Below are 26,754 nucleotides of genomic sequence, written 5' to 3'. Positions count from 1 at the left end.
TTCTAACTTGATGCAGCATAAAGTTCGGGCAACGCCTGTCGAGACGAATTGTCATCAATGACCGTGGTGTTTCATATTATCTGTTTCATCAGTTTGGAATGCAACTTTCCGTTGAAAGGAGAGGTCAGGTTAACTTTCAATCTTGTGGTTTAGAGATTTGCACCTCAACCAGCTGGATTTTAAAGAAACTTGGATGGTATTTGTCTATATCTAATTTGTAAGTATGTGAGATATATGTCTTATGCACAAGTATTCTGCAAAGAATGCGAAAATATGGAGTAAGATATTTTATAATTTTATAACAGTAACATGTCCCTTTAATTGTTAATGTAATAAGTATATTTGAAATTTCCTGCAACATCATTATATCTAGTATCAATAAATACTTACAAAATATGTTATTAAATTACAATTTTGGATATTTTATGAATATTATTTATATCTACAAAAATAATAAACAGAAGCCTTAACAATAATTTTTTAAGTATTCGAATTTTCTATATGTTTAATTTAAATTTTATTGCATAATCCTTGTATTATTTAATTATTTGTATATTTACTGTATATATTACTGTATATTTACTGTATTATTTGTATATTTACTATATTTACTGTTCATAATATATATAATTATGAAGATATAGGTAGTTAGAAATGAAATTGAGAAAATACATACAAAGATTTTGTTAATAATGTTTGTAATTAATTCAATAAGTTATTTAATGATAAGGTATACTTTATTAAGTATATGAAGTATAATACTTTCTGAAAATTAGGTAATTGTTTAAAGATAAGCATAAAATAATTTAGGATTATTTCCTATTATATTTTTACAGCTGGTCCAAGATGTCAAATCCTGTTGAGCGTTTAAACTATGTTCAAGATAGTAGCAGTGATACTGAAACAGATAAAGAAACGGGTGGCAGGGGCAGGCATCGTATTTATAAGAATAGAATGAGGTACTACGTAAAAGATACAAATGAGTATCATGTTTGTCATAAAATAAAATAAAAGCCATAGGTATTTTAGATATTTTGATATTTATAGATATTTTTAATATTTTAGATATTTATAGATATGTTAGATATTTTATATTATTAGCTTAATTTCTTAGTTTGTTAAAACAAATACTTTAGATGAGCAATAGTATGAGAATTTCACTTGTAATCTATTGTATCCTTGAAACTTAACAGTTACATGTGGCATGTATCAAGGGATGTTATGCAGGATGTCATGCATGTCAGTTAATCTTCTTATCAAAAGTTACAAGTTCATACTTTTCTATAATTTTACACTAGATCAATCAATAAGCAGTGTGTTAAAAAATAACATAATTCAATCCATATTTCACACTGATATATATCATAAAATTTAATTTATATTATGTAATTATATTTGGTTTTAGAATCATACCACATAGGCTTCCTGCAATCGTATTTGGTTTCATTCGTTTATTTATTTATTTTATATTAAAAAGAATAATATGTGTGTGTGTGAGAGAGTGCGCGCACGCGTTTTGTATGTTGAAACAATAAAAAAGTTAAATAAGCAACTAGAAGCCTCCATATTATATTACTTTGACAATAAAATTTGTATTTATATACACTTGTTCATCATTTAAATTATTTATTACATTAGACTCTGTAGATAATACACTATGCTTGTTGTCGAATGCAAACATTAGAAGGGTAATGTTGTTGTTTTGCATGTAGTTGTGGTGGCTCTTCCAAACCAAAATCTTGTTTGGTACAAAGAGATGGAAGCAATGAAAGGCACTGTCATACCTTCAATTCTGGCAGACAAAACACTAATGTTAATCAACAAAGCAGGTAATATTCACAAATGAATAGGAGACAGTAAACACAATAATGTTGTATCTTGTATCCAAAATATTTAATGATTTTAAGTTAATATCTGATAGTATTTATTAAAGTACTTAATTATTGTATGTTTTGTGAGTTGTATTTTTATTTCTTATATTATTGATACAAAAGTCCAGGCATCGTTATACAACAGGTAGGTGTTACTTATACGTCGATTTTGTTTCATACATTGTGTTGCGTTTATTCCTTCATTTGAAGATGAACTCTTATAGTCAGATGACTAAAGTACCGATCCTTGCTGGAACTCCATAGATGTCAAGGAATCAAATCAGGCAGACTTTTCTACCAGAGAATTGGGCTAATGATTGGGACACAGAGCTCCCCACTGGGCTACCACAATTGAGTGGGCATCAACGCTAACGTACGAGAGTCTGGAAATCCGGTAGTGGAAAACCGCGGGTGCAAGAAACATCTAAGAGGATAGTTGATCCAGCTGAAATTACAGCTGGTGCGGTAAAAGCTTCTAAAGAAGTAATTGTCAATGAACCCATTTGCCAGGACAGACCTTTTTCCAAAACCCACCGTGCGAAGGACTTATAGTCAGAATCCCAATTTCTTCACCTTTGCACTACTGTGTGAAAGAGTGTATGTCGATTTGGAAACAGAAAATTTCCAAATCCCCAGCGTGAGATGACACTTGCTGCTTTTCAGCACGTAATGACTAATATCTTGAACGTTGTAATCATCGATCACGTTAGAACAATTAATGCGAAAGACCCCCATGCATAACATTCCAGAGTACGCAATTCCTAATCCAAGGATTGAGGCAACTGAGAACGTATCTGAACAACCAGCTGGTGGATTTGAAGTGTATTGTGCAATAATCATAACGGTTATGAATGCTACGTCTCCCCTCTTGTGACATCAAGATTAATAGAGGCGACGGTACAACAGAATGAAAATAGGCAGCTTGATTCATGGCACCCACTTCCGGACGGAATGTCTCCACCCTATAGTGTGCCTACTATGAACTTACTTGGCTATCGCCACCACATGGAACGATTAACTAATGAAGGACTACAGATTTTGCAAAATGTCACATCCCCTGATGGTAGTGACATGCAGTCGCGATTACGGCGAAGTGGCAAACTCGCTGCTCGTGTCTTCGGAACACTTCGTGGTATAGAGACAAAATACAAGATGATCATATGAAAGCCAACGCGAGGAACAAATGCCGTTAATACGGTTGGATAAAGATTGACACAATAGACGGTGGTGCCATGCAGCAAAACCGGCAACGCCTTTAAACAGTTATTGGATCGGTACAGTCATCCGTCGCACTTGGTAGTGCCCAACGTTATTCAGTGGCAGTTTTTGCCTTGCGTCGTGAGAGAACAAGAACTGCTCGAGGGGTTTACTAACTGACAGCCCAGGGTCTTGCGCTCCCTGGATAGGTCGATACTATAAACAACAACTTCAATATGATTGAATAACAACATAGTTGCGAAGAAATTATTTAGTTAAGAAAAGCTAGCTACCCTGAAAAAGAATGATTCTCTCTTAGATTTAGTCTAGAAACCCCTAGCATAGGAATGAATTTTGTTACCTTAGGAATTCCTAAGGTGCCCATTGGAAGTCCGTGGAAGACCCTTTGTATTAAAGGTGCACCTCTCGCCGTCTGCGGTGCTGAGGGCCATGTTGGCGAGCGAGAGAGGCTGGAGGGCGGTCGCCTCCTTCTGCGAGCAAGTAATGCTACGTAAGGAGGTGACCGAGTGAGAGTGCCAGCTTCAGGCACAGCTCGCGTTGGTCCCGTCCTCCGGTAGGTCCTAGGCGCTGGCCAGTCTGACGCCGCGAGACTGTCAGCTGCCTGGTTAGGGAACCAGGTTGCCTTGCACGGCGACCCCAGGGACAGGGCGCGGCGTACTATGGCCGCATACCGCGCCATATCCACCCTCTCCTACTTATGGACGGAGATAGCGCCAGGGGACCTGAGATGCATGCTTTCGCAGTTCCAGGGCCCCCCTCCCCTTTAGGCGGTAGGGACGGCCACCGTGGAGGTTTTAGCCGGTAGAATCCGGTACTACCCCGCGTCCTCTAGGAAGAGGACGCGGGGTGCCTATAAAGGTTTCCACCACGTAAAAACAGAAAAAAATAGTGTTACTTATATATTTATTCAGTACTCTGCATTGCTTTATATGTTTATTACCCATAATTTTTTTGTTTTATGTAAGTATTAATATTAAATGATCTTCAGTAGTCACTTAGAACATATTTTTTTTCAGACTTTGCTCTGGAGTTAGTGTTGGAAAAAATCAACAAAGTCAAAATAGAGACAATTTACCATCATCAGGATCTATTAACAGTATAAACAATCCACAAGCTAGTGATGAACGCATTACTCTTATTGTTGATAATACTAGGTAAGTATTATACAATACATTTTTTACTATTAATATGATTATATTAAGTTACAAGATAAATTTTTGTTTTAGATTTATTGTTGATCCCGCACTCTTTACTGCACATCCAAACACGATGTTAGGTAGAATGTTTAGTTCTGGTGTTGAATATGCTCAACCAAATGAACGTGGTGAATATGAAGTTGCAGATGGTATATCTGCCATGGTGTTCAGAGCTATTCTTGATTATTATAAAGGTGGCGTAATTCGATGTCCACCGGCAGTTGCTGTTCAAGAATTACGAGAAGCTTGCGATTATCTTCTTGTACCATTTGACGCTAATACAGTAAAGTGTCAAAATTTAAGTAAGTAAATATAATTAAATTATACTGTAATGTGTATAATTTAGTACAAATAAAATTATCAAATATATTTATTATGTTAATGTTGCATAACAAAACGTCCTGAAATTTTTCCAAATCTTTAATCAGGATCATTTGTTACTATATAAAATTATTGACTCGTTTCACAAATAATAGGTCATGACAACTCATAACTATTAAAAAGCACAATGCTTATTGATAATAAATAATAGAAATTCTAAAAATAAGGTGATTTATTTCATAGGAGGACTATTACATGAATTGTCTAACGAAGGTGCACGATGCCAGTTTGAAGTGTTTCTAGAAGATTTAATACTGCCGCTAATGGTAAACAGCGCACGTAGAGGCGATCGCGAATGTCATATCGTTGTTTTATTGGAAGATGATATCGTTGATTGGGATGAAGAATATCCACCGCAAATGGGAGAAGAATATTCACAAAGTAAGTAAGCAAAGGATACTGCTTTTTACTTCCGCCTTTTTTTTACAATATCAAGGTTCAAAATATATGACCTTGCTACGGTATATTGGATGTATAAAATAGAAAATCGATAATCATATCGGTCGTAGGCTTGAACATTTTATTGGCTGTATTAAAACTCATTGCCTTCAATAAGAAGTTTGTGATTTATTTCACATTAAAGAAAGCATAATGTTAATAGAGTGTTTTTTATTTTCCAACAGCTGTTAACAGTACTGCGATGTATCGGTTCTTCAAATACATCGAAAACAGAGATGTAGCTAAGCAGGTAATGAAGGAACGCGGTTTAAAAAAGATTCGTTTAGGTATCGAAGGATATCCTACTTATAAAGAAAAAATTAAGAAGAGAGCAGGTGGACGTGCTGAAGTGATTTATAATTACGTGCAAAGACCATTTATTCACATGTCCTGGGAGAAAGAAGAAGCGAAAAGTCGACACGTCGATTTTCAGTGCGTGAAATCAAAGTCTGTGACAAATCTTGCGGAAGCTACTGCCGATCCGGTATTAGATGCTGGTGGAAATCCGATAGCAATCGCTCTTTTGCAAGCTGAACCAGCGCCTCAACCAGAAGTCGTATTACCAGTCGGTTCGGATGCCGACGTTGAGGGTGCCATAGGTTTACCAGCTGATCAAGATCTTGGATCTATACCGCCTGACGAGTTACCATGAATGTCGATTGTAGAAGTTAGAACAAACAGACACGAACTTCGATTACCAAGTATTTATGGACTGCTTTCTTCTTGCGTCAATTTTTAAACCTGGTCAGACTTGCTTACCTCACAATATTCGCTTGCTTAAGAAGTTAAGTTTTAAATTATTGGTTTCCGAAGAATGAATTTCGTCGTGTTTTCCATATTTTTATAAGATAATAGCAGACGAGTAAAACTGCTTGAATATGATTACGCTTCGGATAAAATATGTATTAAGAAATATGTATTTCTTGTGGATTGAGCAAGTCTGATTTTGACCCAGTCAAAATGATGTATAGTGAAGTTATCGCATCTTGTGGATGTTAAACTAGTTTAAAAATGTCCGCTGTGACTTTTTCAATTTTGTATGCAATGTTAAACGTTTCTCATAATTACATGTCAAATACGAAATACGTAATGATTCATTAGGTATGTATTTGCTAAGAGTATTCCCGTTTTATACAATTAATAAAGTTGGATACTGTTTCCGAGACTGTGGTTCTTTGTTTTTCCACGTTATTTCAATATGTATTTTTACAAATTTTTTCCATGGTGTGAAATTATGCAAAATAAAGTTAACTCAAGCGCTTCGAACAACGTAATAACAAGACTAAAGACATTATAGCCTAAATGAGAGAAGTTTATTTTTGATCACTGTTTATTGAGCATTTCATGTGTAGCGCCTTCGCATTTTCACGGATTAAATAATTAAAAAATTCGAACAAGATATTGAAATATGTAGTAAAACGAATATGTCGAAAAGGGGGAAATTTCGGTTGATGTCAGTCGATAAAACACACGGAAATTCATATGGAAGAAGATGACGCCTCAAAGTATCGTGCGAGACCGGACACATCGGGAAAAGTCGGAAAAAGGAGAATGAGAAATGCCGAAGATGTAGATCGAGAGAACGCAGGCGCGTATGCGATCAATAAATAGGCTAACTCAGTCGAGGACAGAAGATCAGTAGCGTACGAACACGCAAGCAGTGAGGGTGGTAGCGCGTGGTAATATTGTGTCGGGTGAGGCGTACGAAAACAACAAGCACCCCTCCCCGGCGGACGGTGTAAAACGGGCTGCCAGCGGTGAGGCTGCAGAGCAGGCCGCTCGTCCAGCATGCAACCACCACCGAGAAAAGTAAGCCGACAAGCTTGACATCTTCGCTGTCCAATTTTCTTCTATCAACTCCGTACGATCTTTTTTCTCTTGCACCCTCCTTACATCAGATTTTATTTCGTGCAATTGTATCGCAATGCGTTTACTGGTATTTCTCCGAGAATTAATAAATCTATTTCCTGTCGTTAAACAAGTTAAAGTGATCCAGCGCGATATCGTAAAAGTAGGGTTCATTTCTAAAGTGTCATATGTATCGAAGGAAATATACGAGAAGGTAACAGTTCTCGATACGATCGAAATGCATGAATTTGACCGCGTATCGATCTCTAGCGATATTTTACGAAAAAATTGACGTAAACGGCGTTCGAACGTTGCCACGATAGGAAAATCGATGCGCACTTCGGTCTTCGCCACGAATCTATATCAAAAGCTGACCTCAAAATGTATAGAACGGGCCAAAGACCCAGGTTAATATCTTCTCGGATCGAAACGAACGTGCATCCTACCGATAATGACTTCTACCCTCCTCCAAATTCCTTGCTTTCACACTGCTACCATTATCATCCTCTTGCGCAGATCTAAATCTCCTTGTCCCTGAAATTTCCGTCTGTCTCCTTTATTATATAACAGTACACTATGTTCTCGCCGAAATCGATCCCGAATTTTGAATGTAGGACGATTTTTAGGAGGCCATGTTTCTTCTCGAGAAACTTTTCGCAAAATTTATTTCGCCTTGCAATTTAAAGTTTACCACGAATTAAGATTAAGCAAGGGATAGTGTGGTCTTCGAAAAAAAAAAGAAAAGAAAAATGTTTTACTTTTCGTCCGTAACTGCCTTTTACTATAAAATGTTTAGTGCAATAGTGACTCGAGGAATCGATAGATAATGAATGGCAAAGTACTCTTTTATTGTAGTTACAACTAGTGATTTAATATGCACTTGCAATCTTTCCACGCCCTCAAACACGACTAATGTGTTGTTCGCAGAATAATAAAATGTCCAGGGCAGACATTGCGTAGTTTTATGATTTTTCTATTAATTAATTGGACATCGATGAGAAAATAATCGAAAGTCTTCCCGTTATTTAGTTAACTCTATTTCTTTAAAGACAATAGGATTCTCCGATCTATTTATCAAGGTAGCGAATCGGGCTTTCGCTTCGCTTCGTGACAATGAAGTTTCGTAGTTAAAGATCGGGAGATTCCTGACCCACTTCCACCTACCGAAAGCCAGTCAAATGATAAGAATCCAGAGTGATTCGCAAGAAGGGAATGCGTGTTTTACGCCTAAGACTGTTTGAAAAGTATACTTCCTTTCGGCGAAATTTGGTGCAGCTCGCTACGAATGCTCCTCTCTATTTGCTTTTCGCACCGGAAATTTCTCTTCGCGTCTTCCGGACAATTTTATGTTTACCCACTTCTTTGCACTTGACAATTTTCCTTTGACGAGAATAGAGCTAATGCTCAGAGAGCAAGCTTCCTATTTTAAAATTTTAACTACACTAATTATTTATGAGATCGAAGCAGCATAATTTTACACAACTTCGAGGAATTCTTTCCGTTTTCTCTCCTCCGTTTCAAGAATGTTCACCGAGTTACTCGATCGAGAAGATATCTTTTCTAACAATAAGTCGCCCTATTAGGAGTCGCGATTACGATTTTCTGACGACCTACGGATGCAGTTTAGAATTCATTCTCGTCTCATTATTATCGTATCCCGTCAAGTACATCTTAGACGGGTTAAAATCTGACCTTTCTGTCTCACAGGAAGTAAGCTGAATTAGAAGGAACTATAGTTCCCAAGTAATATTAGATAAAGTTCCGTTCTTAGAAAAGACACGGTAATTTACTTGCATGTAAAAAGTGACAAATTGACGGACTTATTGAAAATTCTCCTTTATACACCATTTATACTTTGGATGCAAACGGATTGAAACAAAGCGGGAAGCTCTGTCGTTACTTATATTTCCATTAACGTGTTTGTCGAATCGCTGAAGCGAAAAAAGACTTGAAAATTTGCATTGTACTCGAACATGATGAAGTAGGTTTTATCATTTAACGATCTGCGTAACAATGCGTGATATTACTAGTACACTTACACACATACATAACTATATATTTGTCCACAGACTATGAGCGTATCTGCTTGATATATTTTTAAAATATTGGTAGGATCGATAAGAAAATCAATAAAATTCCAATGTCTAAAGGAAGCTTCATTGCCCCTGGATATTGAATGATTGTTTATCAGAGTTCACTAAGTCAATATGAGTCACGGCACTTAAAGAAGATATCGGTACACCTACTTATACAACAAAATTGAACTTGATTTATAGCAATCTTAACACTAATTAAATCATTAGTCCTACACATTTGCCTACCAGCCAATTAGTACCTCGCCAATGTATGAGAAAAGGATAGAAATATTTATTTTATTTTATCCTTGTTTCTTTTTTTTTTTGTATCCGAAGCTATGTGCTTTGTTTGAAATATACTCGATTGAAACTATAAAGGAAAATTTGAGGTATACGAACTATCTTATTTTTATTGAATACTTAACTTTACCAGTATTAAATAGATCCAATAGTCGAAGCCTGTAAAATTTCGTACATGGATAACTCTATCAATACTTGTAGCAACATACAAAAATGTACGAACAATCGAACTATATATTTTTCTTAAAGCGTATATTCACTATCCTTCTATGTATAGTATTCGTTAATGTAATCGTTGCCAAGTCAATTTTTCGGCGCGACATTCTGGCAAAGAACCAAAGGATACGCCTCCATTTATTACAAAGATCTGTTCGTAACAAAATCGGGATATTACTACAGAAATATCGACGTGATTGTGTTTATTAACTGTTAAATCGGATCGCGTTATAACGTTACATTTTATTATGCATATGACATTACACATATGATATTAATTAGATCTAATGATAGGAAGAAAAAAAATACAGATTGACAATGTGAGCATTTGCAGGGAAATTACACGAAATTTCTTAAGAATGTACACGCAGAGCAAGCGGCAAAATTACAAGCGAAAAACCAGCATGAATGCGACCTTCTGGAAGATATACGGTAAGTCTAAAACTTATGTAAAGGAGGATTAGATAAAAGCTCTTTAAACAACCTAAGCTCAGGTCATTTTATATCACCAATCTCGATTTTCTTGACGTTACACTTTTACCTTCAATAAATTTTATCTTATTCCACTCGTATTACAAATGAGTTAACGCCCCTTGATATTTGTTACATATGTATTTTTGCTCTACAACTTTTCTGTAGCATAGTGTGTCTAACATGTATCTCATTTTATAATTTTGTATTTGCAAATAAATTTTTTATTTGTAAGCATTCATTCACAGTGCAAATATATTTTTCAGCAACTTTACAATAAAAAAGTCTGCGATTGAAAAATCATACTCGGAGGTAAGAGAAATATCATTTTTCGTAGCGAAAACTGTATTTGCGAAATCCACGTTATCAAGTTTACGTTGTTACTGATCAATGATCATTTCAGGCACTTCTTAAAATATCCTCAGCATATTTGAATAAAAAGATACCAAACATTCCGGATTTGAAAGTGGAAGGTGGTGAAGAAAAATGGTACACTTTAATATTATACAGAATATATTAAAATTATCTTAGCCGAAATTATCCCCGTCCCTCCTCCCAGTCGAAGAAAGTTAAAATATGTTGTAATGTTTTTCCACATCTTGAAACAATTCGGTTGAATTTAAATAATTGTTAATTTCAGGAATATGTGGAACGTTTGGCGAACAGTATTAGAAGAAAACGAAAAATTGGCTAAAGCGCGACTAGCTGCGGTAGAAGTTTTTCAACAACAAATTGCTGACGATGCAAAGAGTTTAAAGATGCATAAACTACAAATCTCTAAGAAGGCAATCGACCAATTAATGATAGTACAAAAAGAGTTACAATTGTGTGTACAAGATGTAGACAAAACAAAGAAATTGTACTTCGATGAAGAGCATAGTGCCCATGATGTACGCGATAAAGCAAAAGATATCGAAGAGAAGTATGTGTTTACACAGATTTGATTAGTAGACAGTCCAAGTTTTGCAATGAATTGAAGACTTAAAACCTGGTACTGATTAATTACAGACTAAAGAAAAAGAAGGGATCCTTCTTTCAATCGATAACGTCATTGCAGAAAAATAGTGCAAAGGTAGAGAAATGTTATGAGAGATATTAAATAATTTGTAATAATTCAGATATTTTAAACAAAAAATTACTATTTCCAGGTGAGCTCGAAACGCGATGCTTTAGAAGAGAAATCAACAGGAGCTCGAAATGATTATTTACTTAGCCTCGCCGCTGCCAATGCACATCAAAATAGATATTTTGTGGTCGACTTACAAAGCACTATGCAAGTAAGTCACTTTTATTACGATATACATATATATATGTCGGAGATGAAAGGACATCGGAGCCCTCCCTTTGGTACTTCGGGAAAATGCCTTAACACCGTAATCTAGATTCCATTATAGGTGTAATTAAACAATTGTCGTCATTCGATCCGATTGTATTTGTTCGAGGTTTGTGATAATGAGCTTGGGCTCGAGGCGACAACCAGTCGCCGAACGTAGCCGCGGTCACGGGATGGACGCTTTGTCCAACAAAGGTATGGAGTAATTGTATAACTCTCCTTAAAAGAAATATTTGTGACGGCACGCGACAGTAAACATTCCAACGGTTTCTGTCTCGTGGCTCGCCACACGCAGACCCTATTCTTCGAGTAAGATGATTGCCAGATGTCGATGCGTCTTCGCAGTACATGTTCGGCTAGCCTGAGGGCCCATTATAAATCTTAAGATTTAGTTGGCTAAAGTCCTTCAGACAGACAAACAATCTTTGTCCCAGCTACGGGAAGATAGGAGAGACCTATTTTTCAACGAACGGCGTCTCCCACTAGCAACTTTCCCTCGAGGGCGGCTAGCATCTTTTTCTAACCACCGATATGGAGATTGACCAATTAACAGCAACGCCAATTTCCCTCACCTTCTAAACGAAGGCTATCCTCGACGAATCCAAGGATCTCGTGTCCTTAAACACACCCCATCATAGTTTTCCTCTGCAGCATCATCGCGACGGAATGTCATTCTCTTGTGAGGTCGTATTAGCGAGTTACTTAGCGTCTGTACGCTCGGTGGATATTCCACGTTTTAACAAAGAGTCCGACTTAGATTTTGTGAGCATGTTCATCCATCATCCCGTTGACCGCGGATTCGTTATTGAACCTAGGATCATTGCCATTAGTTTCTCGAGTATCTAATTAACACGGTTACTTGTCCAATCCTATAATAATCGTATTTGCACTAGTCAATGTCTTCTCTATTGCATAACGACACTGTGTAATTCAAACGAAGGTTCGTTTCACGCCCCTAACTCTAAATTCCAACCTTCTCCGACATATATGTATATGTAAACTCTTTCTTTCATTTAAAATAAATAAAAAAGCCTTTTTCCTCTGTTAACAGTATTTAGAGCAAGATGTTTACGATAAAGTTGCGGAATATTTAACGCTAATGGGTCGTACAGAACTTTTGACCTGCTTAGCTACGCAAAATAGTTATGGCAAAATTCGTGATCAAGCGCAACAAGTGAGCACAAAAATTTTAGATAATATAGATAAATTAATGTAAACTGTTTCGTTCATTTCTTATCTTTTACAGCTCACCAGAGAGTACAATATACAGTGCTGCTGTTTGTATTATCCTGTTTTAAAGCAACATATACAATATGAATTTGAAGCTTGTGACAACGATCCGATAGAGAGGTTTATAAATGATTTATCAGATGGATATACTTTGAAACATTAATTTTTATGATGCTCTAGAAAACAGATTTGTTGCAGGATAACGGCTGATCATTCTGCTGCAGCTACACTTGGAAAAGAAGCTCGACGCTGGTCGACGAGAATAGCTCGTGAAATAGGCAGCGCTCGAGAAAATAGTAGAAAATTACAAGTTCTTCTACAACTAAAAGAGTCTGGACAAAAGGTTAATGAAAGAACACAACTAGTTGCTACAGAAGTCTATTAAATTATCTCTTTTATGTTGTATATCCGGAATTGATTTATTAATACTTATACTTAACAATGATTATAGACTGATCCAAACGATCCACAAGGTCCAGATTTAGATACGAAAATCGATGAACTGAAACATATGATACGACGTGCAGAGGTAAGATATGTGATCAAACGTGATTCACGTTAATTCCCTTCTTTACCTATTTACTTGTTCATTAGACAGCAAAGCTAAAGGCAGAAGCAAGAATAGAATGCCTTCGAAATGGTGGAGGTTTGTTACATATTTATTTTTCTGTTTACTCGAATGCAATTGTTATAACAAATCGTAACTTAACAATCAGTAATTGTATCGCTTTATATGTGTTATTTTTTTTTTAGTAAATGTTGATGAATGGCTACAGGAAGCAGAAACTTTGAGTGTCCAAGATATGCCACGTTCAGCTAGCTCTCTTTCTGTTAGAACTGATGCATCGGGAACGGCGGTACTGATATTTAATTTAAAACCTGTCAATCTTTTCTTATATGAAAAATTTTATAAAGTGTCGTAAAAAAATTATGTATATGTTATACAGGAACATCCGTCCTCAGATTCATTTTATGATAGCGATGGCGATGGTGGAAGCGACTTGACGACTGTCGAACGACCGGGCAGTGCACGAAATGCTTCTCAACAAGAAGAAGAAACAACTAAGGAAAGGCAAAGACATGATAGTGAAGAAGTTGATGGTATATAAGGATTAATAATATATGACATAAATCATAATATAAAACAGAACATTCCATTCAAAATCAAATTATTTGTATTCTCAATTGATAGCTTTACTTGAGCAAGAAAAGCAACGAATAGAACAACTTACTGTTGGTTGGGACGATCCGACAACTGTAGATTGGGATAACGAGGAAAAGGAAGAACAAACTGAGATTCGTGAAACATCTGAAATGCCTCCTACGCAGCAAATATACAAGTGTACCGCGCTTTATTCGTATACGGTGTGAACACTATATACTTTATAAACGGTTACTTATTGTAATAGAATTAACGTTTTATCAAGAAATTTGTATATTAGAGAGACCATTTTTTCTAGAAAAATATTTATATATACCTTACTTTTTTAAGTATCTTTCACTTAAAATTCATTTTCTATAGGCGCAAAATCCTGACGAATTATCGATTGTCGAAAGTGAGCAACTGGAAGTCGTTGGTGAGGGTGATGGTGATGGTTGGCTCCGAGCACGAAACTATCGTGGCGAGGAAGGGTTTGTTCCCCAGAATTATCTCGATGTTGAAAGGGATACAACATCCGGTCTAACTTCCCAAGGACCAGGTCTAGTACAACAAATATCCTTCTCCTCGGTAGATTATACAATCGATGATCATGATGCAGTAGATCCAGATGCTAATCTACAAGCTAATTTACCAGCATCAGAAACCATTGTACAAAATCATATAGGAGGTAAGTCTACTTTACATCTCCAGTATCAAGTAATTTTTATTTTTTTCAAATACGAAACGTTATATTAATTGTATAGCTTATGGCACATAATAATTTATGTAATAAATTAATACACTACATATATTTTATAATAATTAACGTTATCAGCATCAAATGCCGGTATTGATCTATTTTTCAGAAGTAGAACAATATTGTATTGCCCTTTATGACTACGATGCCACATGCGATGAAGAACTTAGTTTCCTTGAAGGCGATATTTTAAAGGTTTTAAGGAAAGAACCACACGATGTCGACGATGGATGGTGGGAAGGAGAATTACGTGGACAACGAGGATTATTCCCATCTTTGATCGTAGAACCTTGTGCTGCAGACGGTTCACCTTTGACTCCACAGGTTAAATTTTAATTGATCAAAGATTTAATTGATCAAAAATTGATTTAAGTGATTAATATATTTATTTTTAACAATCTCTTCTACGTCTTTTATCATTAGGAAAATATAACACCGCCGAGCTCTGCACCACCAGTGTTTACACCACCCGAAGTTCCAGAATTTTTATTAGAAAATGAAATAACACAAAGTATGGTGAAAGGTAACAAGCTTCTTCTAAAAATCTTCTTAAAAAAAATTATCGTAAAAAAGATGATGCTATTATTATATTGATATGATGTTATATTGTACTATATTGCATAGAATCACAAGATGGAATATCTAGTAATGCAAACGTTGAACAACAGCATCGACAAGAGGGTTTCATAATAAATCTTTCAAAGGACCAAAAAAGTCAATATGGCTCGCAGTTTGAAGGCGATAAATCTGAAGGGCCTGGTATAGTAGGTAAGTTTCAAATCATTACTGTTATTTATCGCGTTTCTATTTAATTTAAATATCAATATGCACAAAACTGCTGCTTAGTTGTAGAAGTATCGGATGAATCGGGAACAAAGGTAAGCAGTTCATTAAATTGTAGTACAAAAACATTTATTTAATGATTGATTGTTAGGCAAGATCTAACTATGTATTTTCTATTTTTAGGTAGATGATGAGAAAACAAAGCAGCTGAACATTGACCAGTCTAAAGACGATTTCGGACTTGGGGTTGCGCAAATTGTAATTACTGCGGCAACACCAATGGAAGAAATTGAACATCCATTCCCGGAATTAGAAGAAACCGCTGATGACACAGTGAAATCGACGGAAAGTTCTGATGGTGATTTACCTTCAAGCACTACTACCGAAGTAAATGAAAGTGACTGCAAAGAAGCTACTGTAATAATGGATGAAAGAGAAGAACAAGAAATTACAGAAACGACCGAAGATATTGAAGAGAAATCAACAGTTGATGACTTACCAACTGATTCAGCACCATTTCCAATTAGTAGCAGCTCTGGTAGTGAAGGGGACTCAACATCCGGGCCAAGTACAGCAGATAATTCTCAATCTATACCATCTCGTGGTACCGTAATCGAAGTACAAGAAACAGAAGATATTGAGATCGTGCCAGAAAAAATGATAATAGGAGGAAGGGCAAGTATTCCAGACGAATTACAACCTGACCAACTAGAGAAGCTACAAAATCTAAAAGAATCGAATGCCTAGGAATGACTAGACCTCGGAGATCCTAATTATCCTGCCTTATCAAATAAACTGGCTCTTCCGAAAAATCATCAAAATAAATTCCAGTATTTACTGAAATTTTGGAAATCTCCAGAGGTTATTGCAAAGAAAGACTAATGAATAACGGGACAACTAAACGATTTTTATGTTGATATTATGTACACAACTTTTTTGCTAGATGATACTCTAGTGAACTATTTAAAGAAAGGTGTTGCGACTTTTGCAACCTATTTACAAGACATTAATGTACAGTCATAAGGTAATAAAGAAAATTGTCGATACCTATAATAGATGAAAACTTTTAGTTGTTTGTGTACATTCTAAGAGAATTATAATGGTGTTGCATGTAAAAAAATTAATGGTTTTATTCATTTTTTATATATTTTTGTCTGATTTTATGTAACTTTTATTTATGACATCCATGTTCTGAAAATCCTTTATCCATGTTCCATGTTCATATGAACAATATAAAAGTAAATAAAAAATTGTATTCACGGTTGCATTCTGAGAGCACCATCTAATCTTATCACTTCTCCATTTAAGAGATGATTTTCAACAATATGTTGTGCAAGCTTAGCATATTCTTCAGGATTACCCAATCTGTTTGGAAATGGTATTGTTTTCGTTAAATACACACGTACTTTCTCTGGTAAATCTCCCAGCAGTGGTGTATCAAATAGTCCAGGTGCGATTGTAACAACACGAATACCAATTTTAGCTAGGTCACGAGATAGTGGCAAAGTCATACCAACAATCGCTCCTTTGCTCGCAGAATATGCTACCTGACCCATTTGTCCTTCAAATGCTGCAATGCTTGCTGTGTTAATTATCACTCCCCGTTGTCCATCTTCGTCTGGTGTATTCTTATATATCAGTGGTACAGATAATCTAACAACATTAAATGTTCCAGTAACATTTACTTTAAGCACATTTTCAAACTTCCCTAAATCGTGTGTAAGATTTGTATTAGGATTATATATTTTGTGGGCGCTGGCTATTCCTGCTGCATTTACTACGACATCCAATTTGTTGAACTTCTTACATATTGTATCTAAAGCAGCTTGTATATCATCTGGTGATGTCACCTGTAAAACAAAGTTGCAAATTATCTATTAATATAGATTTCTTTTGCAAAAGTTATATATTTATAATATCAAATTATATACAACAAATATTTAATTAATAAGTAATTTAATAACATTCAATGTCAATTCATAATGGTTACTAATACTATTAATTGCAGTATGCAATTAATACTATAAAGTTTTACATTCCTAAGAAATTGTTAGTTCTAATATAAATGTTATAATTTAAGCAAAAATATATTGTGTTAATATGTATAATTCTAAATTTCCTTAATTGATATCTCTTTAATATATTTCGCTATTAATATACAAATTGGAAAATTTTATTTCTATAGATTGTTTACATAATTTTTAATACTATTACTATTAATAGCAATAATAATATTTATGATACTTATTTCATACATACATCCATTGGTGTAAAGACAGCAGACTTTCCAAGTTCACCAGCAATTTCATTTCCTTTAGATCTTGGTAAATCAGCAATAGCTACTTTCGCACCTTCTTTTATAAATTTTCGTACAACACCAAGTCCCAATCCAGATGCACCACCAGTTACAAGAGCAACTAATCTCTAAAATATATACATATAACTATAAATATATAAAAGTTTCTTATTTCTTACATATAAATATTTTCCTCTACCATATAATATTATATGTATAATACATTAATTAATGAATATAAGATATTCATTCAAACAAAAACTAATCATCTTTAAACTAATTATCTTTATTGCATTTTAGGAAATACACGGAATGTTTATTGTAACACATTTTTTAATTATTCAATTTTTCTATCTTTTCAAGATAATGCCTATTATCTCGAAAAGAATAAATTTTATGAAAAAATATAACAAGCTTTTTGAAGTTAAACAAAGTCCAGTTTTTATTAGTCATAAACAATGACATTAACATTAGTACAAAATAACAAGTATGCAAAACAGTTCAACATCGTACGTAATACAAACGTTAATACCATTAGAAATGAAAGGATTCTGCATGATTTCTTATGCTACACAAATTTATATTCGTAATAATAATTAATATTAATGTATATAGCGATAATACCATTAATACTTACGTTCATTGTTTAGGAAAATGTTAGAAGTATAAACAAATGTATACGATACACGCACATGCAACACTTCAATTGTAAATATTAGCTAAGTCTCAACTAATATCCGCTGGTAACAGCTAGTACCAATTAAATCAACTAATACAACTCAATTGGATTTTGGACTTGCAGTTATGAAATAGAAGTGGAAGCAAACAGGATACGAGGATTGAGATATGGTTAAAACTATAAGATAGAGGGAGACACCCAAATTTGGTTTTTTTATCGGCATGAACTTTCAAATAATCATATCAGTATCCCATTCTGCAACTTTTTTATAAGCGACTCAGATGACAATATATAGATCCTATAAAAACAGAATAAACAATAGAAACCAGTTATTATTTAAAAATATTTCATTGTTATATAAAATATTATAACTACAAAATTTGTACTTAATGCATCTAATCAAAAATTAAGAAATTTTATGCATTCAATGTAATCTCTGATGTAATATAATGTTATTTTGAACTATAAATCAACTTTTAATTATGTACCAAACAAATGTGAATTGATACTCTGTTAAATTAACGTTAAATAAAAAATACTTTTCTCTGTATTTTATGATTTATTATTTTATCTGTATATTTACATACAATTCATTATTAAGAATGACTATAGTAACTAAATTGGAAATAAAAGATATAGGTGAATATTTAACAAAATATTTTTTATCATTCACGCCAAAAGTTGATATAGTACAAGTCACGATTGTGTAAATATACATATATTTACCATTTATACGATTAATAAAATTTTATTTTAAGGAAACATGTATATAAGTACATTTAAATTTAATTTAAATCTTTTATAAAAATTTGTAGAAGAAACATAATAACAAAGAAAATTATTTATACATAATATATAGTGCTTCAACAATTAAAAATTATTTAATTTTCTATTTTTAGAAGAGGATTATTTATTTAATAGTACAATATAATAGCTCGTTTGATAAAAAGAAAATAATGAACAGTATCATATTACTGAAAACTATTAAGGGGAGCTGACGTAATATAAAGCTATTAATTCAAAACAACATAAAAATATCTGAATTTTAAATAAAAATTTACAATAAATCTTATTCTCTTATTCTAATTGATGACAACCATTAACATTTATGATTACAGTGAATGAATAATTTGATGTTACTTGCATTATTGGTTATGTTTTTTTAAACGCACAAAATAAAAGAAGAAATATATGACATATATTTAATATATAATGAAAGTCATACAATGTAATACTTCATTACGCTTTAAGTTCTATAATAAATATTGCTGCAATAAGTTCTCTATTCAACAGTTATCAGGTATTTACATTTTTTGATCACCAAAATGTTAAAAAAAAAGTAGTGTCTATATAAAGTTTATTATTATGATAATAATAAACTCTTTCTAGATTTTCCAAAAACTTATAATTGTAAAAAAATTGAACATGAATGGTGTCAGATTTGGAAAGACAATAATCATTTTACTATTAAAAATAATGAAAAAGCAGCATTGAAAATGCTTTTACCTCCTCCTAATATAACTGGAACATTGCATTTAGGACATGCATTAACTGTTACAATTCAAGATATACTAGCAAGATGGTATCTTTACAAAAGTTATTAATTATTTAAATGTTAAATCAAATAACAATTCAGAAGGTAATTTGCATTTAGGTATAGAATGAAGGGACATCCTGTAATATGGATACCAGGTTTTGATCATGCTGGAATTGCAACACAAATGATGATAGAAAAATATCTTTTTAAAGTAAAAGGTATTAGTAAGTCAGATGTAGAAAAAGAACAGTTTCTGTCATTTGTTTGGCAGTGGAAAAATGAAAAACAAAATAATATAAAATCCCAATTAGAAGCTTTGGGTGCTAGTTTAGATTGGTCTAAAGAATACTTTACAATGAGTAAGGTATAATAGGAATTTTTCCATAAAAGGTATCTGAAGTGTTAAACAAACAAAGTATTCTTTTATATTTGAAATTTCAGGATCATAATGTTGCTGTGATAGAAGCACTTGTCATATTGAACAATCGAAATTTATTATATAGGAAAAAAGATTTGATAAATTGGTCTCCTACTCTACGTAGTACAATATCGGATATTGAGGTAGAACGTTTATACATTACTAAAAAGACACAGCTCCAAGTTCCAGGATACAAGAAAATGATTACATTTGGTGAAATAGCATATATAGCTTATCCAGTGAAAGATTCAAGTATAATCATTCAAATATAATACTACCGTATTGTATGTAATCCATTTGTAAGAAAATTTGTTTCAATTTTTGTTTTCTTAGAACATGAGATAGTAGTAGCAACTACTAGACCAGAAACTCTTTTTGGAGATGTAGCAATTGCTGTTCATCCAGATGATGAAAGGTACACAAAATATATTGGGCATCAAGTTTGGCATACTTTAAGAGAAACATATATTCCTGTTATTTCTGATCCTTTAGTTGATAGACAATATGGCACAGGTAATTACATTTTAATTATTTCAAACGTTTATTAGTCTGAATAGCACATTGTTATAAAAATAATTCTTTTAGGTGCAATAAAAGTAACACCAGCGCATGATCCTTTAGATTACCAGATTGCAATAAATCATCAACTAGAAATTATTAAAGTTATTGATGAATATGGAAATATAACAGGAATAGGCAAACAATTTGAAGTATATTTATTTTTTATTTAAATAATTGCATTTTTTACAAACTTCGTTTCAATATAGTAAATTCCTTTATTGTAACTCCTTTTTATTATAAATTTTAGGGTTTGCCAAGATTTATTGCTCGAGAGAAAGTTTTAAACGAATTGTCAAATAGAGGTATTCTAAAAAGTATCAGCGATCACAAAATGTACGTGCCATTGTGTTCACGATCTCATGATGTCATAGAATACTTACTCAAAGAACAATGGTTTATTAAATGTGAAAGTATGGCTCACAAGGCGCTACAAGCTGTGGAACAGGGACATTTAAAAATAATACCTAATACTTATGAAAAATCGTGGTATGATTATCTCAGTAATAACAGGTACAAAAAAGATATAAACAATATATAGAAAAGATTGATAATATCATTTATTTCTTAATTATATATTTCTTTCAGAGATTGGTGTATTTCAAGACAAATATGGTGGGGACATTCTATTCCTGCATATTATGTTACAGTTGAAGGTAAAACTGAATGGATAATTAGTAGAACTGAAAATGATGCAAAAACTATTGTACAAAATAAATATGGACCAGATGTAAAATTATATAAAGATCAAGATGTATTGGATACTTGGTTTTCTTCTGCAATACTTCCATTTGCAGTAATGGGATGGCCAAAGAAGGTATAAAGCTATAATAATTGAATAATATGATTAGTAAGATATGATTATGTTAGAAGACATATTTTTAGACAGAAGATTTTAGAAGATATTATCCTTTAACATTAATGGAAACGGGAAGTGATATTCTTTTCTTTTGGGTTGCAAGGATGGTAATGCTAGGATTGGAATTGACTAATTGTTTACCTTTTAATGTAAGATCTTCTATTCTTTGGCACATATTTCTTTTAATACATAATAATATATGATATATAATATATAATAATCTATAATTGATATATAATAATCTTATAAGATTCATTTAACATTTTAATAACAATTGTTCATTCAGGAAGTTTTACTGCATGGTCTTGTATGTGATGCTTATGGAAAGAAAATGTCTAAAACAACTGGGAATATTGTTTCTCCAGAAAATATTATCAATGGTATTACCTTAAATGTAAGGATTAATATGGGTATTTTATTCGAAAAAAACGTATTTTCTTTATTTTAAATATTGTGATGTAAATAGGATCTGATTGCACAAATGAAAGAAAGGTATAATACAGGTTTAATTAGTGAATCTGTTTTAAAACGGATGTTAAATGCAAATAATAAACAGTTTCCTAATGGTATACCAGAATATGGTGCAGACGCATTACGTATGACATTATGTAGTCACAATATTAAAAGTTAGTACATATCAATTAATGATATTTGCTCTTATTATTATACAGTTTTAATTATGATACATACAAATATCTTTGTTTAAATAGATCAACATATCAAGTTTGATATTATGGAGTGCCAAACAAACAAATTTTTTTTAAATAAGATTTGGCAAGCAGGCAAATATGTCTTACGGATGACAAGCAAACAAGTGTATCAAGAACCTACAAATATGACAATTATTGATCAATGGATTCTAAGCAGATTATCTCTAATGATAAATATATTCAGTGATTCATTTATGCAACGAGATTTCCATAAAGCTATTGCATCAATGAAGCAATTCCTATATTATGAGTTTTGTGATTTTTATTTGGTAATACCATGGTTATTAAATTGAAATTACTAATGGAGAAATATAATTTAAAATATAATTAGAGATCTTATTTTATATAGGAAGCAACTAAATGGGGATATAAGAGCAAAGACATAGATACACATATAAGTCATACATATAGCTTAAGAAAATGTTTAGAAGTATTTTTACGTATATCTGCACCTATAATTCCACATATATCTGATGATTTGTACAAAAGATTATCAAATGAATTTCCAGAATTTTTATCAGTGCCGTCATTAATGCAAGCACAATATCCAGTACCACAACAGGTGAGATAACATATTGACATTTTAATATATTTCAAAACAATAAATTTATGTACATTGCAGTATAGTGAATGGAGAGACGTTTCTCTAGATGAAAAAATAAATGATGTCTTAAATATTACATTAAAAATTAGAAGCATTATGGGTAATGTTAGCAAAAAATTAAATCCAGAAGGTAATTATTTATAAATTATATACTTTCATGGTGATACATGAAGAAATTAAAAAAGATTTTTATTTACAGTTTACATTGTAACTAGCAAATTTGAAAATCTTAAATTTTATAATGATGTCATAAATTTAATTAAAGGTGGAAGTAAAATTTTTAATATTTTTATATTCTTAAAAGATGATTATACAGAAGATAAAAATAGTGTTTCTTATAATTATAGTTCTGATTGTACATTATTTATTATTACCGAGGTAATTTAAACAATTTTATATATATATATATATATATACTTTACATTTACAATGATTAATGTTTATTACTTTTTTTATTTATAGAACTCTTCTATTTTACAACAATTTAAGAAGAACATCTTGAAAGAAACAATTACACAGAAGAATTAAAACTAAATAATTTAAAAGAAATGTAATTTAAATAAATTACGTTAAAAAATATTTTAGGATGAAATTTGGTGATTGAAATCAGATTAAATATTAAAAATAATCTGAAACATAATTTATTTAAAGCATTCTATTGTATAATACAATGGAATCATTAATTTTTATCAACATCCATCTGCTTGTCTATAGGATCACTCTCATTTTCATCACTGTCATCTGTGTGTTCACTGTCTGAACTAGAATCACTGGAATCATACCAAATTTGTGAAGACAAATCATCCCTCAATATTGTATTCCACTCATCTAATTTACGATAATCTATAAAAAGAAACGAATTAGAAACAAATTTTATTTTATAAGTTTCTATTGTACGTACTGTGCGTACTAAAAAGATGATTAGAGTAAGGAATGTGGATCTGATTGCTTATCTCATATAGACTCAGCACAATCATAAAGATAAGTACGCGTATTGGCCGAAAGCGTTAAATATATAAATGTTACATATATAAACAAAACAACATAGTAATGCGTGACGGTGAACGATCCCTGTACTGTTGTGCTGGTCATCTTTTCAGCAACACACAATATATACAACATTTATCAAATTAATTATGTATATATAAATTATTACCTAAACTATAAAAATCGTTGAGTGTATATTGTCTGTTTTCATCCTCAAATAAGCCTCCATATAAATATAAGCTATTGTGTTTTACAACTAATCCAGAATTCATTCTTGGGGATGGAACAAACACATCTTTATATATGTTTTCTTTTTTATCAGTAGTAGATATTTGTGTTGGTCCTATTGTAACTGTAAAGATTCCATCATCATCAATAACTTTAGATTCAACAGAAGTAGGGAGTGGTTCTTGCGTATCCATATCATTGTCATCTTCCATTTCGATATCATTCTCTTCCCCATCATCTTCCTTCAATTTTCTTCTTCGACGTCGTGTGGTTATATCTCTTTTTCCATTCAGTGTTACTGATGGTAAACAGTAATACATTTATTCTATTATTCTATCAAGAGAAGTTTTATACTAATTAATATATTTACCTATGTGCCATTGAAATTTTTCTAAATCTAAAGCTACTAAGTCATTGTAAAATATCCCACGAAGTTCCTCTTCATTATCTTCTTCATCAAAAACTCCACCAAATAAGTAAGCCAAATTTGGTTGAACCAAAGTGGCAGGTGCGCTACATCGTGGTGATATTTTAATTCCTGATTGTTTTACAGGCACCCACTTCCATTTTAAACCTGACTGATCATTTTCTGTGATATAATATTTAATATTATTTAAAATTTTAATATATGAAACATTTTATATAAAAAATTGCTTACTCTCAGGAGTCAATAAGAACATGTCACTATGAATGCAGCCTTTATCAACATCTTTTTTTATTCTTTCCTTACTATAACCACCATATACAAGAAGTTTATTGTCAGGTGTTGGTAGCAGTATACATCCAGATCTTGGAAATGGTGGAGTACCTGATTCATACGAGATATGTTAATATAATAATCTGCTTTTAAACTACACTTTTTATTTATTAAGATTTTACCTATTAAATCAATTTTGTGCCACACATATGTTTCAAGATTAAATATATGTACATCATTGTAATATTTATAATCTCTTAAGTTATCATGAAATCCACCAAATACTACCAACTGTTTTTTTATATGTGCCATTCTGTGACCACTTCTGGCTGATGGCCCACCAGAAGATCTTAAAAGGAATTAAAGGAAATAAGCAACTGAAAATTTTAACTTGCAAAATATTTAAAAAATATGATCAACATACAAAATTTTTTCCCACTTTTTTTCTCCAAATCGATAAACCCATAAATCTCTATAATGATAAAATTGTGATTCCGAAGGACTTGAAAATTCACCACCAAATACCCATAGTTCTCCTTTATTTGCACTTGTAGTTACAGCTTGATGACCACAACGTGGAGGAGGAGCACCAGGTGCTTTAATGATCATCCACTCATTTTTGTTTAAATTATATATAAACATATCTCCATAAACAAACGTCTGCAGATAAATATGAAACATACAAGAGAAGTAGACATTATTATTTATAAAATCTTATATTAACATATAAAACTTTTTAATTTACTGTTCGTCCATCATGAAATTCTCCACCAAGCATAACAAGTTCATCTTTGGAAGGATGTGCTGTTAAAGTAAAATTTACACGTCTGGATGGTGGATCTACTGCTTTTTCAATAACACGTTGTCTTTTAGTTTCTTCTTTTTCAATTTGAGCAATCACATTCTCTATATCTTCCTGGAATATATGACAATAAATCAATATCATTTCTGCACTATGAATTATGCATTATGAATCACATTTATAATATTTGGATAATAAATTATATTAAGACTATAATTACATGTTAAATAGGGATGACATACAATAAAAATATTTTTCTTTTATACTAAATTAAATATATTTCAGCGCAAAATCTGACTTTTTTAGAAATGTTTAAAACCTTTATAAATATGCTTTAATTTCTTATATTTATGTATACATTTTCCTAACCTCACCAAGTGTAGCCAATTCTTTTTTTTTTTTAGCATTTAGCTTTTTTTCAGTTTTAAGTGCAGTTTTTGCACCACCACTTATCTTTTTTTTGTTTTTATCTTTTTTACCCATCTTATATGATAAGTTTTTTGAAGAGTAGAAAACACTTATAGCGAGCTACAATGCATTTGTCTGAACGCCTCAACCTCTATATGCTTTGTACATATTTATATACATTATATATATTATTATTATTATTATATATATATTGTATATATGCTCTATATATTTGTGTAGTACAGTATTTAAAACTTATTTAAATTTTGCACCAAAAAGATAGTTAGTAGTTTTTTATTAGCCAGAAAAATTAATCAGATTTTTCTGAAAATGTGTATTAAAAATTATAGCCAATATATATAAGTTAAATTTTACTTTCTTTATAGGCGAATTTTTATTTGCAATCTTATAGTTTTCGGCGTGTAGAATCCGACTTGGGTATGTGGAATTTTTTTCAGATTTTCAGATTCTACACATCGAAAATTACAAGATTGCAAATAAAAGAGTGAATAATTCTTAAACCCTTAAAGTAAAGTTCAATTTTATTTTCACTTCTATCTTACATATATAAGTACATATATTTATCTAGAATGTCACAAAATCATACATTATTTTTTATTAACATTATTTTATGATTTTTTTTTAATATAATTATTCGATTTTTTACCACCACTGTATTTCTACTGTATCTAGATACATGCATATATGTATAT

At 32.3% G+C, this 26,754-nt stretch overlaps 5 protein-coding genes across 9 annotated transcripts; 3 read left to right on the top strand and 2 right to left on the bottom strand.

The window, feature by feature from the left end:
* Positions 1-27: 27 nt before the first annotated feature.
* Positions 28-6,267, top strand: LOC138184951 (BTB/POZ domain-containing protein 10). 2 transcript variants are annotated; one of them, XM_069123479.1, is made up of 7 exons: positions 31-217; positions 837-959; positions 1,713-1,829; positions 4,106-4,243; positions 4,316-4,587; positions 4,850-5,047; positions 5,290-6,267. In XM_069123479.1, exons 1-7 carry the CDS (start codon positions 99-101, stop codon positions 5,754-5,756), a joined length of 1,434 nt encoding a protein of 477 aa, XP_068979580.1. In that variant the 5' UTR covers positions 31-98; the 3' UTR covers positions 5,757-6,267. The 2 variants fall into 2 exon arrangements, with proteins under 2 accessions (XP_068979590.1, XP_068979580.1); XM_069123489.1 differs by lacking the exon at positions 1,713-1,829 and having other exon boundaries at positions 28-217.
* A 459-nt stretch (positions 6,268-6,726) lies between these two features.
* Positions 6,727-16,639, top strand: LOC138184870 (protein nervous wreck). The gene is made up of 21 exons (XM_069123266.1): positions 6,727-6,913; positions 9,878-9,975; positions 10,281-10,326; positions 10,418-10,503; positions 10,655-10,936; positions 11,023-11,086; positions 11,163-11,291; positions 12,399-12,521; positions 12,594-12,697; positions 12,776-12,920; positions 13,029-13,106; positions 13,172-13,223; positions 13,331-13,434; positions 13,525-13,678; positions 13,770-13,942; positions 14,100-14,406; positions 14,585-14,799; positions 14,899-14,998; positions 15,100-15,243; positions 15,322-15,353; positions 15,442-16,639. The coding sequence occupies exons 1-21, from the start codon at positions 6,893-6,895 to the stop codon at positions 16,003-16,005; spliced, it is 3,021 nt and encodes a 1,006-aa protein (XP_068979367.1). The 5' UTR covers positions 6,727-6,892; the 3' UTR covers positions 16,006-16,639.
* On the bottom strand, positions 16,371-18,236 carry scu (hydroxysteroid 17-beta dehydrogenase 10). Its single transcript, XM_069123596.1, has 3 exons — positions 18,192-18,236; positions 17,518-17,682; positions 16,371-17,108 (listed from the first exon to the last, which is right to left on the bottom strand). Exons 1-3 carry the CDS (start codon positions 18,195-18,197, stop codon positions 16,515-16,517), a joined length of 765 nt encoding a protein of 254 aa, XP_068979697.1. The 5' UTR covers positions 18,198-18,236; the 3' UTR covers positions 16,371-16,514.
* Positions 18,237-19,320: 1,084 nt separating this feature from the next.
* On the top strand, positions 19,321-23,498 carry ValRS-m (Valyl-tRNA synthetase, mitochondrial). Of its 3 annotated transcripts, XM_069123279.1 has the most exons (16): positions 19,321-19,533; positions 19,623-19,815; positions 19,888-20,134; positions 20,212-20,440; positions 20,522-20,701; positions 20,774-20,898; positions 20,997-21,259; positions 21,335-21,563; positions 21,632-21,754; positions 21,892-21,999; positions 22,072-22,231; positions 22,316-22,584; positions 22,665-22,877; positions 22,938-23,049; positions 23,119-23,297; positions 23,382-23,498. In XM_069123279.1, exons 1-16 carry the CDS (start codon positions 19,446-19,448, stop codon positions 23,445-23,447), a joined length of 2,784 nt encoding a protein of 927 aa, XP_068979380.1. In that variant the 5' UTR covers positions 19,321-19,445; the 3' UTR covers positions 23,448-23,498. The 3 variants fall into 3 exon arrangements, with proteins under 3 accessions (XP_068979380.1, XP_068979390.1, XP_068979400.1); XM_069123289.1 differs by lacking the exon at positions 21,632-21,754; XM_069123299.1 differs by lacking the exon at positions 23,119-23,297.
* A 51-nt stretch (positions 23,499-23,549) lies between these two features.
* Positions 23,550-26,185, bottom strand: LOC138184944 (kelch domain-containing protein 4). 2 transcript variants are annotated; one of them, XM_069123456.1, is made up of 8 exons: positions 26,003-26,185; positions 25,577-25,747; positions 25,256-25,491; positions 25,014-25,180; positions 24,793-24,942; positions 24,505-24,723; positions 24,076-24,432; positions 23,550-23,762 (listed from the first exon to the last, which is right to left on the bottom strand). In XM_069123456.1, exons 1-8 carry the CDS (start codon positions 26,114-26,116, stop codon positions 23,599-23,601), a joined length of 1,578 nt encoding a protein of 525 aa, XP_068979557.1. In that variant the 5' UTR covers positions 26,117-26,185; the 3' UTR covers positions 23,550-23,598. The 2 variants fall into 2 exon arrangements, with proteins under 2 accessions (XP_068979557.1, XP_068979565.1); XM_069123464.1 differs by lacking the exon at positions 26,003-26,185 and adding an exon at positions 25,854-25,996.
* Between the last annotated feature and the right edge of the window lie 569 nt (positions 26,186-26,754).

The sequence above is a fragment of the Bombus flavifrons genome, chromosome 1 (genome assembly GCF_040668555.2).
Source record: "Bombus flavifrons isolate JBK064 chromosome 1, iyBomFlav1_principal, whole genome shotgun sequence".
Classification (NCBI taxonomy): Eukaryota; Metazoa; Arthropoda; class Insecta; order Hymenoptera; family Apidae; genus Bombus; species Bombus flavifrons.
The sequence above is the reverse complement of the archived record's forward strand: the minus strand, read 5'-3'. Positions and strand labels throughout refer to the sequence as shown.